Consider the following 16,936-nt stretch of genomic DNA (forward strand, 5'->3'; position numbering starts at 1 on the left):
GGCACGAACCCGGGTCCCCTGCATCGGCAGGCAGACTCTCAGCCACTGCGCCACCAGGGAAGCCCCCAAGGCCAACTCTTGATGAGCAGGGAAGGCTTCCTGGAGTTAAGCGCTGAGCTGAAGGCAGGAGAATGAGGAGCAAGCTGTAGAAAGAGCCAGGTGGAGAGCATTTCAGGCACAAGCCCTGGGGCCAGGGCGTCTGGATGAGTCAGCAAGAGGGTGTTAATGGGGCGGATGGGGCAGGGCCTGTGGGCTGCCATGAAGACTTTGGCTTTCACTCAGTAAAAGGGAGCAATGGAGAGTTCTTGAGCAGAGGGGTGTGAACCCACTCGGGTGTTAGCCGGCGCCCTTCCGCACCCGTGGGGGAAACAGTGAAGGAGTGGGGAAGGATGAGTTGATAATGAAGGCTGGAAGCTGAAAGTATGGGGGGAGAAGTGAGCAGGTTTAGGAGCTGTTTTGGAGGCGGGCTTAACAGGAGCTGAGGGGTAAGAAAGGAACAAACCTAAAAGATCGAAACGAACAAGGAAACCCAAAGAACATCTGGACAGGATAGCGGGTGAGGGCTTTGGAGACCTGACCTTCTCAGCCCCTTTCCTGCTGGGGTCACCTTCAGACACGTCGCCCAACTTACCTGCCTTAATTAGTGAATGGCGACAGTACATAAGCAGATGAGAAGTACTCCAAATATGGTAGTTATTTAAGAAACAATTCCGGAGGCAGGAATGTAGGAGGGAGAAAGGCAGTTAACATGGTGGAGCAGTTGGCCCAGAGGTGACAGTAAGCGAGCTGGCACCAAGGGGGCAGTAGTGAGCCTCCAGGTTAGCAGGGTCGGGCAGCTTGGCGGGTCTGAAGCCCTTCAGACTAGACTATGGTGCCCAGGTGCCCGGCCAGGGACAAAGCAGGCCTGGGGGCACATGTCCAGGCTGTGTGATGAGGAGGTAGGCAGGTCAACTGCCACCTTCTGCGGTCTGAGGATCAGAGCTTAATAAGGGCTATTTGTTCAGGAGAAACCTGAGCTGCCTGCATGGTGGAATTCAGGCGGAGGCCAGCAGACAGAGGCTTCCTGCCCTCCCTCCTTCTCCCTGGGGAGAGTAGTCCCAGATCAGAGGATCCCAGGGCGGTTGAAGCTGGGGTTCCCCCTACCAGCCTCCCACTTGCCCCACAAACACTCCAGGCTCCGGCTCTGTACAATAGGCACTTTATTAGTGGTTGGAATGCAGTTACAAGTAGAGGGGTGTACGGACAGAATGGGGGAGGGGGCGGCAGGCACTGGAGACAGAAACCCCAGGCTGGGATTTCTCCAGATCCCGGATTGGGATCCTGGATTGGATTTGGGGGGAGGGGAGGGCTTGGGATATGGTGAAGGGGGAACCAGCACACCCGTTCCCCCCGAGTTCGATAAATTTGGCAAAAGGATCCTCAAGGCGAGGTGACTGGGCGGGGGGAGGGGTCCCCCCATTTGCCCAGGGCATCTGCCCATCTCCCCACTTCCTCTGAAATCATCCCTTGGGTGGATTCAGTTTCTTTTCTCTCTTACAAAGAGAGCTGTGTCAGTAACTGGCAGAGAAGGGCGGCGGGGGGCGGCGGGATTTGGCCCAACCTGCCAGCCAGCCGGTTTCCATTAAGCCGCTCTGAGCGACCTCCTCCCCCCTGTTCCACACCAGCTTGATCCCAGCCTCCCTCCCCGGACAGCCTGCCTTCTGTGCCAGGAGACACCCCTACCTGGCACACCCCCACCCCCACCCCAGCCATACCCGAGGAGGGGACATTGGAAAGCATTCCTCAGTGGCCCCATCTCAGCCGTGACGACAGATAGAAAAAAAGCTAACAGACCCTTTAACGCACGTCGAGGTTAAAAAAATAATAATAAATGACTGCAGCAGCCGGTAGCCAGTTGTTCAGCCCCAGAGAAGGGTCCTGGCATCCTGGCCGGAGCAGACGCAAGTGAAAGGTGGCCTTCCTGTGGCCACCGCTGCTGCAGACACAAACACTGTCCTGTCATAAGAGGGGGACAGGAAGCGGAGGGCAGCCCACAGAGGGCCCTTGCATGTCAGACATCAAGAAGCCTCGCTGGGCTTCTCATCTGGGCCAGTGGGGGCTGGAGAGACTCATCGCACAGTCTTGGTGGGGGTGGGCGGCCGTGAAAACGCGGACTGGCCTTAGCATAGGGAGGTAACTGGATGATGGGGAGGGGCAGGAAGGGGGTGGCAGTGATAGGACTTCAGGTCAGCCCGATGGGCTGGGGGTTCTGACCCAGCTGCCAAGCACCCATTGTGAGACTTCCGGGAAGGGGTAGGAGGGCGGGGCCTTTAGGACTCCGCTGGCTTCTTGTTGGTCTTGTTCAGAAGCTTCTTGAGGGTGAGAGACATGAAGTAAGGCCTCTCAGTGGTGCCATCGTTCCTCTCCAGGTCCTCCACTGCAGAGAGAGAGGCCCCAGAGCAGGTGGCATGAGGGGAGCCCACGGGCAGGGGCCTCAGGGGACAGGGTGGGCGGACGGGGGCCACAGAGAAGCCTCAGAGGGTTAGGAAGCAAGACATGCTGGGACTGGAGGGGGCAGACTGGAGCAGGCTGGGAACTCGACATACACAAACACGCCCACACACACGCTCCCCACTCCCAGGCCAGGAAGCCCCGCGTGCACCCCCAATCTACAGGGAGGAAACAAGGAGGCCTGCATGGCCTCCAAGCCAGCCTCCCTCTCTACTCCTCGACTTCGCCCCGCTTCCCCTCCTCCTCCGCACTCCCCTTCAACAGGATGTCTCTCAGCCCGGGCGACATGAAGTAGGGTCGCTCCTGAGAGCCGTCATTCCTTTCCAGGTCCTCACCTGGGCTCCCCCCAGGAACCAGCAGGGGGGAAATGGGGGTGGTCAGGAAGGGAGGGAAAGAGGGAGGCAGGGAAGAACAGGGAAGCCAGCAGGCATGGAGGAGAGGAAGAGAAAAGAGAAAAAAAACAAAACAAAAAAACACAGACAGATGGAGAGACCAGAGTTAGTGGCAGCCACCGATCCCACCCGCCCCGCAACAAAGCCGGAAACTCCGAAGCTGAGGGCCCAGGGGCACAGAGTGTTCTAGTTGCAGCCTGGACCAGGGGACAACAGGATGGAAAAGCTCTGAGCGCAGGGGGAAGCTGAGAGGGGGTGCGCCGGGGCCCTGCGACGAGGGACAGCCAGGCCCTAGGGGAGGCTGCGGACACTGGGTTGGCGTGTGTACCCCCATCGGAGGGAGATGTTCTGCCCAGAGGGGAGAAGGGAGTCAGGGCCCAGGAAGGGTGGGGATGAGGGGTTACTCACAGAAACAGAGGAACAGTGTGTCCACACACATGCCGTAGACGCTGAAGAAGCCGTGGGCAATCAGATAGGAGCCGATGATCACCGTCTAGGCAAGGAGAGACAAGCTGTTTCCACCCCAGTGCCTGCCCAGGGCAACCCCCCACTCACCACCATGTCCCTCCCCAGCTGGGGTTATGGCATTTCCCTGCTGATAAGCCCCTCCTCTGGACCTCCCCGGTGGTGCAGTGGTTAAGAATCTGCCTGCCAATGCAGGGGACACGGGTTCGATCCCCGGTCCGGGAAGATCCCACATGCCGCGGAGCAACTGAGCCCGCGCACCACAACTACTGAGCCCGCGTGCCACAACTACTGAAGCCTGCATGCCCTAGAGCCCGCGCTCAGCAACAAGAGAAGCCACCGCAATGAGAAGCCCGCGCACCGCAACTACTGAGCCCGTGTGCCACAGCTACTGAAGCTTGCACGCCCTAGAGCCCGCGCTCAGCAACAAGAGGAGCCACCGCAATGAGAAGCCCGCGCACCACAACGAAGAGTAGCCGCCACTCGCTGCAACTAGAGAAAGCCTGCGTGCAGCAACAAAGACCCAGTGCAGCCAAAAAAAAAAAGGCCCTCCTCTTAGGCCTTCCTCTGGCTGCAATTTTATGCATCTTCAGGGCAAGACAGGTTTAATGCTCACAACCCTACTAGACTGTGTCTATCCCATTTATAACTATATCCCCAGTTGGGACTTCCCTGGCAGTCCAGTGGTTAAGACTCTGAGCTTCCACTGCAGGGGATGTGGGTTCGATCCCTGGTCATGGAACTAAGATCCCGCATGCCATGAGGTGCGGCCAAAAATATAAATAATTTTAAAATTTTTTGTTAATTTAAAAATAACTATATCCCCAGCAATCTGGAAACTCACGGGGCCTTGGTAGGTACCTGATAAGCATTTATTGACTGAAGTGAGCAGACTTCAGAGAGATTACATAACTTGCCCAGAGTCACTCAGAACTAGCAAATAAAGAACTAAGATAAAAATCGAGGTCACATATATACACTAATGTGTATAAAATAGATAACTAATAAGAACCTGCTGTATAAAAAATAAATAAAATTTTTTTAAAAAAATCGAGGTCACTGGGCTCCAAGGCCTGCACTCAGATACTGTACTGCTCTTAGGGTGATGACCTAACCCCTCCATGGCCGCATCACCTCCCTGCCCTTATCTCCACCTCCTTGCCACTTCACTCCCTCCACACCAGCCACACTGATTTGCTCACTGTTCCTGGCATAGTCCTGCTTCAGGGCTTCCGTACTTGTTCCCTCTGCCAGGATGTTGCCTGCATCTTCTTCAGATCTTAGGTGTGACGTCACTTCCACGGGGAAGCCCCCTGGACTCCCACACCTGCCCACATCCTCCACCACAAGCTCTAACAATTGGTTCCCTGTAATTCTGCCCTGTGGCACGCACAAGTTTGCAAGCATGCATCCAGTGCGGATCATCATTGGTTAATGTCGATTTACTCCTCAACTGTAAGGCCTTTTTCTTTTTTTTTTTTTGGCTGCACGGCATGTGGGATCTTAGTTCCCCGACCAGGGATCGAACCTGTGCCCCCTGCAGTGGAAAAGCGGAGTCCTAACTGCTGGACCGCCAGTGAAGTCCCAAACTGTAAGGCCTTTAAAGGTCATGCCTGGAACGTGGTCGGTACTTAATGTTTGTGTCCTGAATTAACAACTCCCTACCTCTGAGCCCTATCCACATCTGTCTAGTCAAAGGAAGCTAGGCAAGTCCCAACATCTTCTCCCCAACCCCTGTCTGTCCCCAAAAGTTCATACCAGTATAGGGACCCAGTAATAATTGAGGGGTGGTGCTGTGTCCTGCACGATCCTGATTCGGTGGGTGAAGAAGAAGAAAGCCAGGATCCCTGGAGAGGGGGAGGAAACCGGGATGGTTGAGGGTTCTGGATAAAGGAAATAGCCCCCCTCAAGAAGATCCCAGAGAAGAAGACAGTTATCAGAGAAGACGTGGGGGCCTGACAGCAGCTCACAAGTGGCCCCCAACAGGCTCCCGCAGCTGGACAGGCTGGGTGAGCAACACTCACCCACACTACCCACGACCAGAAGTTTGCCCAACAGTAAGAGGAAGTCGGTAACTTTGTCCAGGACAGCCACCCTGCAGGGGACAGTAGGAAACAGGCGTGAATGCTGGCTCAGGGCCTGGGGGAGGAGGGAGGTGGCCAAAGGACAGTGTTTTCCCTGACCTGATGATGTTTCTCATAAGCAGGAAGAAGGCGTTTCTGGCTGAGGTGCAGAAGTTGGTGCCGTAGATGGCAATCTGGAGGGAGGTGGGAGGGACGGATCAGGCCCAGTGGGTGGGGAATGAGGGCTCCTCCACCCAGCAGGAGCTGGTGGGTTAGTGCCTGGTCCCAGGCTTACTCACCATGATGTAGGCATTCCTGTTGAGGAATCTGATGAATTTCTCCAGGCACCAGAAGCAGCATTTGAGACAGGTCATGAGGAACTTTGCAAACTTGTTCTCCGCAGCTAGTAGATGAGGGAGAGATGCAGAGGTGGGTGAGAGGAGACCCCACTCGGCCTGTTAGGAGTCCCCTACCTCCTTGTTACACACACTTGCCATAGTCCAGGGCCCTTAGAGCCCACCTTCTCAAAGAGATGGGGAGAGGAGACTTGATCCAGGATCTCAGGCCCAACCCACAAAACGGGCGTTCAGCTCAGCCTCCAAGACAAGAAGCAGTGACAACCCACACTGCTATCCTGGCCCCGCCTCCAGAGCAGAAGCCAATCCTTGATGCCTCCTTGGCTCCACCCCAAAGTACAACCAATCCCAGCCCAACCCTCTCGTCAGGAACCAATGGTGGCCCAGTCCTCTTGTTCCCACCCCCTCAGCAGTAAGAACACCCAGTGGGCTCTTTCAGCCACCCCTCCATCACAGGAACCAATCACTCAAGACCCTCAGCCCCACCTTTTCCCCACCATAGGCAGAAACAAATCTCTGTCCCACCACCTTAGCCCCACCCCCCCACAAGAACCAATCCTAACCTGCCCCTCAGCCCCCCACCCACCTCGGGAGTTACTGCCAACCATCTGTGGGCCATACCTTTCAGGCGCTGATCCAAGTACTCGAGTATCACTCGGATGATCTGCACGATGGCCAGAATGAGGGAGCCGAAGGCCAGAGAGCCTGTGTGATACCTTTGGGCCGAGGGAGTGGTCAGTGGTCCAGCCAGGCCTCTTCCACTCCAACTCACCCCTACCCCCAGCCCACCTGGGGCCCCACCTGAGCGCCCGGCCGAAGGCAGAGAAGAGTGGGAAGGCAGGCAAGTCATCCGGCTTGTTCAGGGCCCAGTAGTAGGAGGCGAAGGCGCCAGCTAGCGTGACCTGGCCCAGCGCCAGCACGAAGTTGGCCAGCCAGAAGAACATGAAGGCATTGAAGATCTGCAGGCCCAGCAGGGCCCGGTGGTAAGTCGACTCACCACCGTAGAAGGCGAACTGGCAGTGGGCTTCAGGGCACAGGCGGGATTCATTGGAGGAGGGGAAGGTCTGTGGGAGGGACGCAGAGCCTGGTCACATCATAGGGGCTAGGGGTTCAGAGTGGGCTCTGGGCATCAGGTCAGACCTGTCAGGTAGGCCACGAGATGGGACAGGAGTCATGGGAAACAGAGTTAAGTCAAGGAATTGGGGGTTTAGGATAGGGGCTTTCAAAAGGGCTTCTAGAAACAAGATTAGGGATCATCATCCCAATGGGTGTCAGAGAGGCGGGATAAGCTATTTTGGGGATCAATGGAGTGGCCATGTGGACAGATCACAAGTGGCAGAGATCAGTATGAGGACCACAGAAGGCAGGTTAGGGGCTTGTGAAAGGCAAGGATGGGGCTCTAAAAGAAGAAGTGACCACCACTGGGTTAAGAGAAGGGTGTTGGGGCAGGAAATGAAGCCAAGGGGTGGGGGAAGGTGGGTAGATCAGCACTTAATGGGTGGGGGGGAGTAGGTGCCAGGCTGGATCTCTTCCTCTCCATGCCACCCACATCTGGCACAGGACATACAGCATGCACCAAATGTTTGCTGAATGGTCCCCAAGTGGGGATGAGAGGCCTTCAGATCAACTGTGGGCTGCTAGGGAAACAGCCACCCCCCCACTTCCGGACACCCACCTCAGGGTTGCAGGTTTTCCCAGCAACTGAGCAAGCGGTGTCATTGAAGATCTTATAGACAGCTTCGTTGGAAGTGGACAGAAAGCTAGAGGCTCATTAAGGAACCCAACGTCTGGGATTAGGGACCACAGGGGCATGTGGAAAAGAATCCATTCCCACACCAGGATTCAGGCTTTGCCCCCAAGATGTAGGTCACCTCCAGGCAAGTGTGGCACTTAGCCCCCAGCCCCGGGGTCGGAGATCGGGGTCTGACGGTGGATACATAGCAGTGCTAGCCCAGTAGGCGATGCAAAGGCACAGCAGGAAGAAGGTGACCAGTGGGTACAGCAAGGAGCACATCACGTATCCCACAGCCCTGGGAGGAGTAGAAACATAGACATCAAGGCCCGAGCAGCCCTGGGACCACCCCAGCCTGACCCCCTGGCACCCCGGCACCCACCTGCTGGCTTCTTTAATGAGTGCAATGGCGATGAGAATTCTCTTCCGTAGAAAGATGAGCAGTAAGATGATAATAACCTCGAGGATGCTCAGAATGATCACTGCAGGGGGGCGGGGGGGGCAGAGAGTAATCAAGTCTGCCACCTGCCTGGGCTCCCCCCTCCCACCCAGGCCTCACTGAATGGGGAGCTGGGACTCACTGAAGGCCATCCAGGTCTGCCGCAAGTGCAGGTACACGCGGAGGTCCGTCTGGAAGCCAAGGTCCACCAGGGAGATGTCAGAGCCGGCCTCGCCACGCAGTCGAGCGTACTCCATGTAGCAATGAAATATTCCTGCATGGGGAACCACCGTGCTACGACTGACCTCAGCCCTCTGACGGCTCCCCCGACATTACAAAGCATGTACAACCACACCCATTTAACAGAAACAAGAGCCAAGGCTGAGAGGGGCTGCCATCGCTTGCTGCTGCTTCAGGGCCTTTACTTGCTATTCCTGCTGCCTGGTTCAGCCTCTCCCCAACTGGATCCTCACATCCTCTAGTCCCTGCTCAAATGTCACCTTCTCATGAGATCTTCTGGGACCTTTTCCCCCATTTAGAATCATACCCTCTTACATTCCAATTTCGTATCCCCCTTCACAGCTTTGACATCCCAGAGGTTTTCTGGTTGGTTTCTTGCCCATCTTGCCCATACCCTCTGGAATATAAGCTCCACAAAAGTAAGGATTTGTCCTGTTTTATTCACTGCTGTAAGCCCAGGACCTAGAAGACTGCCCAGAACATAGGAGTCATTCAGTACATGATGGATGAATGAATGAGTGAATAGGTGTCAATATGCTGTGTGGCCTGAGGCTTTCCTGACCCCTCTGCCATCCTGTAACAATGATTCGTGGGTGGGGAGGGAGGACATGGGTGCTAATATCCAGTGGGGTAGCATTAGGGGTTTTCACCATTCCCCTTAGCTCTGGTAGAAGAAAGTTATAAAGTACAGATAAAGTACAAAAAGCTAGTCACCAAAACTGCCAGCACCCAGCTAGAAACGACTATAAACGAATATTTTGGGAATTCCCTGGCAGTCCACTGGTTAGGACTCCATACTTCCACTGCAGGAGGCATGGGTTCAATGCCTGGTCGGGGAACTAAGATCCCACGTGCTGCGCGGCATGGCCAAAATAAAAAAAAAAAATTTTTTTAATGAATATTTTAACATCTGTGTCTCCAGTGTAGGTTGCACATCCAGCATCTTTCCTCTTGGAAAGTTTAAATGAATAAACAGAACATGAAGCACTGGCTTCTGAGCACTGCCTCTGAGTTCCGCAGGCCTCAGGCCCTCCCGCATCTAATCCGCAGACTGTCTTCTTCTCATTAAGTCTCCTAACTAGTAAATACTAATTATCCTCAATTTATAGAGAAGGAAATTGAGGCATGGGGAGGCTGATTCACTTGCCCAAGGTCACAGAGCAAGGAATTGGCAGAGCCAGCATTTGAACCCTGGGCTTTCTGGTGCCAGAGCATGTGGCCTTAACCACTGTGCAAAATGGTATGCTTTAGAATGAATTTGCTGTCAATGAAATACAGATCCAGTCCTGCTTGGGAAGATTATGATTTAATGGTTGTTTCCGAGTACCTGCTCTCATAAACAATGTGGAGATGAATATCTTCACAAATATTCCAAATAAAAGATAGAGGATGTCTGATGGCTCAGGAGAAGTTTTGTTTTGTTTTGTTTTTCGGCTGTGCCACACGACTTGGAGGATCTTAATTCTCCAACCAGGGATCAAACCCAGGCCCCATCAGTGGAAGCGCCAAGTCCTAACGATTGGACCACCAGGGACAGATGATTCTTGATAGGCCAATGACAGCTCAAAGGGCATAGGCATTTTGCAGACCGTGGGGAGGGGAGGACACAGGGAGGGAGAGACGTACCGTAGCCTAGGACCAAAATCACCATGACGATCATCACCCAGACCATAATGCCAGCCAAGAAGCGGAGCAGGACGATGAACAGGAGGCTCAATACCATGGCGATGACCAGGCCTCTGGGGGATAAAATGGGTGCATGAGCAGACCCCATCCCCTCACCAGTCTCAGACAGGGCAGCCCAATGAGGGCTACCTTCCCTCTCAACTTACATGATAATCCAGTACCAGGAGACTGTATAATCTTCAAATATCCGCATGGCCAGCTGTCGGGCCTCCAGGACTCCATTGGCCTTCCTGGGGGAAGGCAGACAAGGCTTTAGGTCGGACCCCGCTCCCTGATTGGGCCAGCCCCAGGGGATGCCCCATCCCACCCAGGAAAATGTGATGCCAGCATGGTGGGTCATGGTCCTCACTTGGCGCCTTCCACCAGCTCTGTGATGTTTTTCCGAGAGCCATGCCCATCCTCATAGGTTGTCTCGTTGCCCACCATGAGGACCCCCTTGTGGCTGTGGATGGCTGGGAAGCACCGCCGGGCCACTGCACAGAGCAGGGGATAGGACCAGTCAGGCTGAGCCCCTGAAACATCCCCATGCCCCTCCCAAGCTCATGGGACCCCAGACTCACGGGGTTTGCTGGGGGTGAGGACAGCGGGGCAGTCGCCATCTCGGAGGACCTCAGCCACACCCTGCCAAGAGACGGAGGGGGTCAGTCCTGCAGGCCAGCACTCTCGACCTGTCCCTGCCTGGGCAGTTATCTGCTTACCTTGTTGTTCTGGAAGCCAGGCACACAGAACTGCTTGTAGTACTCAAAGTCCTGGGATCTGTGAGCGTTCAGGTAGGTGAGGTAACGGTCAGGACATTTCTCCACGCAGATCTTGGGGGTGGGCAGGAGGCAGGGGTTGAGTGGGGTCTGGACAAACACCTGATTGCCTCTCAAGACAGAGGTCCCACCCCCTTCCCCCTATTCACCAGGGAGAAAAGGCTGGGAGAGAAGCTGCCACTACAGGGGGAAAAGGACCTGATGGTGGAAGGGGGGGACAGGAAAGAGGTGGGGAGGGGACAAGTTACCTGGGGCGTGGGACACTGGAATTCCAGCAGGACCAGGGGGCTGGCACACTTCACAATGTTGAAATAAAACAGGAAGGGTTTGTTCCTGGGGTTGAGGAAGGGAGATGGAAACTGTCAAGACTTCTCAATCAGCCTATATAGACTATCTTAATGAAAACAACAGCAACAATAATAACCGCAGCAGCAGCAACTCCATGCCAGGTGCTCTTCTAAGCACTGGACATGTGCTGGCTCATCTAACCATCACAACAGCCCCATGAGAGTGGGACTGTCATGATCCCCATTTCAGAGGTAAGGAAAATGAGACCCAGAGAGGTTGAGACACTTGCCATAGGTCACACAGCCAGGGAATGGCACAGCTTGGATTGAACTTGGTCTTTTACCTCACCTATTCATCACCCGCGGACATCAGATATGGGACTGTCTCCTCTCTGTCTCTCCCCTAAAATGTGGGCCACCAGAGGACAAGCCTTTGAATGTCTCATTTAGTGCTGTGTCCCCAAGGCCTAGAACAGAGGCTGGGGATGGCAGGAGTTTTATAAATACTTGTTGACTGGACTAGTGGATGGATGGAGGTGAGGAAAGCCTAGAACCTTCTCCCCAGTGCTCATGAAGCTCTCCCGCACACTCCTCCCCAGACCCAGCAGGCCCCAAGGAGTCAGACTCACTCATTTTTTGTGCCCTTCTGCCCGCAGAACTCGCCTCGGCTATCAGTGGGGTAGATCACTTTTCGAGGGTCCCCGTGAGTCCAAGCTGTGGAGGGATCCAGAGATGCCGAGGGGCTGCCACTCCTTAGCACCAGCCCCACTTCTGCCCCAGAGGTGGTGGCTTGCCCTTCCACCCTGGAACCCCAATCCCATCCCCTCCTTTGCTCACCTATGATGCCTACAGCCACATAGCCCACAATGGCCAGGAGGAGGAACACACAGCAAATGACGTCTGTGCAGCCTCTGGGGAGCAAGAGACTGTGTCAGGGTGGGAGTACTGGTGCCCTGGATATCATGGACCCATCCTGCCTTGTACACATATATAGGTATGTGTTATTTGGACACATGTTCCTGAGTGGTACCAATGCTGTGCCAAAGGGCACGTGCATTTTAAATATTAATACCTTTCATTGCAGCACTATTTACAATAGCCAAGATATGGAAGCAACCTAAGTGCCCATCCATAGATCAATGGATAAAGATGTGGAGTATATGTATACAATAGAATATTACTCAGCCCCCCATAAAGGATGAAATCTTGCCATTTGCAGCAGCATGGAATAGATCTGGAGGATATTCTGCTACGTGAAATAAGTCAGACAGAGAAACAAATAACGTATGCTTTCACTTATATGTGGAATCTAAAAAATGAAACAAATGAACAAACAAAACAAACAGAAAGAGACTCATAGATGCAGAGAACAAACTGGCATTTGTCAGACTAGAGGTGGGCGGGGGATGGACGAAACAGGTAGAGGGGATTAAGAGGTACAAATTTCCAACTACATAATAAATAAGTCAGAGGGATGTAATATACACATAGGGAATACAGTCAGAAATACTATAATAACTTTGGGGACTTCCCTTGCGGTGCAGTGGATAAGACTCCGTGCTCCCAATACAGGGGACTTGGGTTCGATCCCTGGTCAGGAAACTAGATCCCACATGCATGCCACAACTAAGAGTTTGCATGCCACAACTAAGGAGCCCTGGAGCCACAACTAAGGAGCCCACATGCTGCAACTAAGGAGCCGACGAGCTGCAACTAAGGAGCCCACCTGCCATAACTAAGACCCAGCACAACCAAATAAATAAATAAATATTTTTTAAAAATATATTGTAACAACTTTGTATGGTGATGGGTGGTAACTGGTCTGATTGCAGTGATCATTTCATGATGTATAAAAATATCAAATTGGGCTTCCCTGGTGGCACAGTGGTTGACCGTCTGCCTGCCGATGCAGGGGACATGGGTTCGTGCCCTGGTCTGGGAGGATCTCACATGCTGCAGAGCGGCTGGGCCCGTGAGCCATGGCCGCTGAGCCTGCACGTCCGGAGCCTGTGCTCCGCAGTGGAAGAGGCCACAACAGTGAGAGGCCCGTGTACCGCCAGAAAAAAAAAAAAAATCAAATTACTATGTTGCACACCTGAAACTAATATAACATCGTAAATTAATTATAACTCAATAAAAAACCTAAAAACTAAAAAATAAATTTTAATACCTCATGCTACACTGTCCTCAAAGCAGGTTGCAGCAATGTTCAGCTCTCTTTTGATTAAATGCCCATTTCCCTACATCCTTGCCAGCATAGCATATTAATGTTTTTTAAAAGTGAAGCTATTTTGTGGTGATCAGGTTGTAATATATAGAAATACTGAATCATTATGCTGTGCACCAGACACTAACATAGTGATGTAGGTCAATTATACTTCAAAAATAGACTAACTCATAGAAAAAGATATCAGATTTGTGGCTACCAGAGGTGGCAGTTGGGGAGTGGAAGGGGGCATTGGATAAAACTATTCAAAAGGTACAAACTTCCAATTATAAGGTAAATAAGTGATGTAATGTACACACGGTAAACATAATGTTGTATGATATATATGAAAGTTGTTAAGAGAGGAAATTTTAAGAGTTCTCATCACAAGGAAAAGTTATTCTTTTCTTTTTCTTTTCTTTCATATCTGTATGAGATCATGGATGTTCACTAAACTTTTTGTGGTAATCATTTCATGATATATGTAAATCAGATCATTATGCTGGGGCTTCCCTGGTGGCACAGTGGTTGAGAATCCGCCTGCCAATGCAGGGACACAGGTTCAAGCCCTGGTCTGGGAAGATCCCACAGGCCGCGGAGCAAGTAAGCCCGTGTGCCACGACTACTGAGCCTGTGCTCTAGAGCCCGCAAGCCACAACTACTGACCCACATGCCACAACTACTGAAGCCTGAGCGCCTAGAGCCCGTGCTCCACAAGAGAAGCCCTCGCAATGAGAAGCCCGCGCGCTGCAATGAAGAGTAGCCCCCGCTCGAGGGAACTAGAGAAAGTCCTCATGCAGCAACACAGACCCAACGCAGCCAAAAATTTTAAAAAATTTTTTTAAATTAAAAAATCAGGGCCTCCCTGGTGGCGCAAGTGGTTGAGAGTCCGCCTGCCGATGCAGGGGATGCGGGTTCGTGCCCCGGTCTGGGAGGATCCCATATGCTGCGGAGCGGCTGGGCCCGTGAGCCATGGCCGCTGGGCCTGCGCGTCCGGAGCCTGTGCTCCGCAACGGGAGAGGCCACAACAGTGAGAGGCCCGCATACCGAAAAAAAAAAAAAAAAAAAAAAAAAAAAAAAAATTAAAAAATCATTATGCTGTACACCTTGAACTTATTCAGTACTGTATATCAATTATATCTCAATAAAACTGGAAGAAAAAATGAAAACAAAAACCCATAAGTTTCACCATGTTAGCACTTACTAAAAAGAAAAAATTAAACTATTGTTATTATCATAAGATTAAATATGAACATGATAAAATTTAAACCATACAGGAATGTACATAACCAAGAACTGTCTCCCACATAACCCTCCTCTCCAGGAGTAACCTGTGTTAATGATTTCTAGTGAGTTCTTTATTCACTGGTACAAATGTTTTCCAAAAAAACTTTGTTTGGTTAACTCAAGTATGATTATGATACACCCACTGTTTGTGTCTTATTTTTTTCATTAATATATTGACAGGGATCCAAGTGACTTTATAAAGGCTCTTGTACATTTTAACAGCTGTGTCATAAAATAACCTAAGGATGCACTGTAATGTATCTAACTAGTTCCAAGAGATGCAACTCAGATTGTTGGTTTTTGCCATTTTCAAAAAGGCAGCATTATCATACAATTTTGCCCATCTATGCAAGGTGTACTGGGAGAATTTTTTTCATAGAATTTTAATCTCTGGAACAAAGAGCTGTACATCAAAAAAAAAAAAAAAAAAAAAAAAAGAAAAAATCATATTTCCAAATTCCCTCCAAAAAGACTGTATCAATTAGTTTCAGAGCAAAATATGTGTCAATCTTTTTTTTTTAATTGAGGTAACATTGATTTATAACATTATGTAAGTTTCATGTGTACAACATTATATTTCTACTTCTGTATACCCTAGTGTGTCAATCTTTTTAGCCTCTGCCAGTCTGTGATGGGGAAATTCTGTTTGGTTACTGTTTTAAATTACATTCCTTTACTTTCCAGTGAGTTTGAGCATTTCTCCATAACTCCACTGTTTAAAGTATTTCTTGTTCTATAAATGATTTGTTCCAGTCTTTTGCCTGAATTTTAAAAATTCATTTGTAAAGACTTTGTATATTAAGGAAATTCCTTTATCGTTCTTTTATCACTTTTATCTTTAAGTTCTTTTATCGTTAAGTTGCAAATATTTATCACCAGGTTGTTGGAGTACAAATGTGGAGGTGTGTAAAGAAACAGGGGTGGGGCTTCCCTGGTAGTGCAGTGGTTGAGAGTCCACCTGCCAATGCAGGGGACACGGGTTCGTGCCCCGGTCCGGGAAGATCCCACATGCCGCGGAGCAGCTGGGCCCGTGAGCCATGGCCGCTGAGCCTGCACGTCCGGAGCCTGTGCTCCGCAACGGGAGAGGCCACAACACTGAGAGGCCCGTGTACCGGGTGGGGGGGGGGAAGGAAAGGAACGGGGATAGAGGCAGTGTTAGTAGAGACCCCTCCCCTCTTAGGAACCCAGACGGCTTACCTGTTGTAAATGGGTCCTTTGAAGGTGGGGTCATACTTCTGTGGTGTTCCTGAAATTCAGCAAGATTGAGCTGAGTGATCCAAGATGAGGCTGGCAGACCACCCTTCCCCAGATGTTCCTAGGGGTGTCTTGGCCACGGAGAAGTAAGATTCAGAGATCCTGAGGATTTTCTGTGAACAGCCCGATTTATCACCTGGCGACCACTCACTGGGAGGGGGCTGGAAAAAGGGCTACCAGCGAGCCCGGTGGAGAGGGGAGAGTCCAAGGTGGGATCTGGAGATGGTTCTCACAGGAGTCCTGGGGAGGCTGCGAGGACAGACCCTTCGGATGAGGGAGTTTGCAGGGACCTCTGGGCGGGCGTTGGGGTGAAGGGTGCTGCCAGGTGACGATGGGGGGTTGGAGGGGTACAGGCCGAGATCTGCAATTCCGCTCCCCCCTCGTCCCCCCATCCCGGGTCCTCCCGCTGCCCCCTCCCCCTCCAAGTTGCCAGGCCCGGGCGCGGGAGCGGGGCGCAGCCTACCGTGCTTCCCGTAGTAATGCTGACTCTCGCCCCCCATCCCTGCGGGCGCCCTGCCCCGACGGCCGTCTGCCGGCTCGCGCTCCTTCTCTGCCCTCGGGTCCGGACGCGCAGGAGTCCCGAGGGAGGGACCGAGGGACCGACTGACGGCGGCTCCTCCCAGCAGAGCCAGGCGGGGCGGCCCAAACCGGTCAGACCGGCCTTAGCAGAGCTGCTGCCTCGGACCGACTGGACCACGGAACGGAGGGAGGGAGAGAGGGAGGGAGGAGAGGGCCGGGCGGGGCGGCAGCTGCTCCAGTCACTCACCCGCCGCCCGATTTAGCCCTCTCCGCACCGCCCCCACCCCCGCCCAGCCCCCACCCGGGGAACTCTGTGGCTTCACCCTGCGGCCTGGGCTAGCTCCCTGCCCCTAACCAGGCGACACCGCCCTAGAACATCTCTCAACACTGGAAGGCGCCTAATTACTGTCCCATTCTCCAGGTATGGAAATTGAGGCATAGGGAGGTCAATGTCTAGCCAGGTACAGCAAAACGGGCAGATGGCTTAACCCGAACAACCAATGACAGAGTATTTGGGCTGAAAACTCTCCAACCTGTGGATGCATTTTTTTAAAAAGTAAATGCCAACAGTTAAATATTGTGACAGTCCATATAAAAATCCACATCCCTGTCTCTGGAAAACTGCCAGATTAGGACTGACAGCCCCCAATGCCACATCCCTTTCTGGCATTGCCCCCAGCTGGTCCCTTTGTGGCCCCCAAGGCTACACACCTCAGCTTGCCACCCTTGCACACTCTCACAGTCGATAATCCTGAAGCCACTGCT

General features: G+C 52.5%; 1 protein-coding gene across 3 annotated transcripts in view; it reads right to left on the bottom strand.

Moving 5' to 3' along the window:
- Nucleotides 1-1,181: 1,181 nt before the first annotated feature.
- SLC44A2 (solute carrier family 44 member 2) overlaps nt 1,182-16,936 on the bottom strand; it is a 30,463-nt gene continuing 14,708 nt past the window's right edge. The window contains exons 1-22 of one of the 3 annotated variants that reach the window (XM_060094148.1): nt 16,116-16,264; nt 15,596-15,644; nt 11,743-11,816; nt 11,535-11,619; nt 10,867-10,951; nt 10,562-10,672; nt 10,424-10,484; nt 10,213-10,336; nt 10,010-10,093; nt 9,804-9,916; nt 8,080-8,211; nt 7,881-7,980; nt 7,704-7,796; nt 7,442-7,526; nt 6,568-6,830; nt 6,388-6,482; nt 5,710-5,813; nt 5,531-5,604; nt 5,372-5,442; nt 5,106-5,194; nt 3,291-3,375; nt 1,182-2,416 (exon numbers count right to left, since the gene is read on the bottom strand). In XM_060094148.1, the coding sequence (XP_059950131.1) occupies nt 2,310-2,416; nt 3,291-3,375; nt 5,106-5,194; nt 5,372-5,442; nt 5,531-5,604; nt 5,710-5,813; nt 6,388-6,482; nt 6,568-6,830; nt 7,442-7,526; nt 7,704-7,796; nt 7,881-7,980; nt 8,080-8,211; nt 9,804-9,916; nt 10,010-10,093; nt 10,213-10,336; nt 10,424-10,484; nt 10,562-10,672; nt 10,867-10,951; nt 11,535-11,619; nt 11,743-11,816; nt 15,596-15,644; nt 16,116-16,152 (2,121 nt within the window). In that variant the 5' untranslated portion in view covers nt 16,153-16,264 and the 3' untranslated portion in view covers nt 1,182-2,309. Of the gene's footprint in view, nt 2,417-2,452; nt 2,826-3,290; nt 3,376-5,105; nt 5,195-5,371; nt 5,443-5,530; nt 5,605-5,709; nt 5,814-6,387; nt 6,483-6,567; nt 6,831-7,441; nt 7,527-7,703; nt 7,797-7,880; nt 7,981-8,079; nt 8,212-9,803; nt 9,917-10,009; nt 10,094-10,212; nt 10,337-10,423; nt 10,485-10,561; nt 10,673-10,866; nt 10,952-11,534; nt 11,620-11,742; nt 11,817-15,595; nt 15,645-16,115; nt 16,273-16,936 lie in introns of those variants that run through there. The other 2 variants (XM_060094150.1, XM_060094149.1) reach the window with 2 other exon arrangements.

Source organism: Mesoplodon densirostris, chromosome 3 (assembly GCF_025265405.1).
Source record: "Mesoplodon densirostris isolate mMesDen1 chromosome 3, mMesDen1 primary haplotype, whole genome shotgun sequence".
Classification (NCBI taxonomy): domain Eukaryota; kingdom Metazoa; phylum Chordata; class Mammalia; order Artiodactyla; family Ziphiidae; genus Mesoplodon; species Mesoplodon densirostris.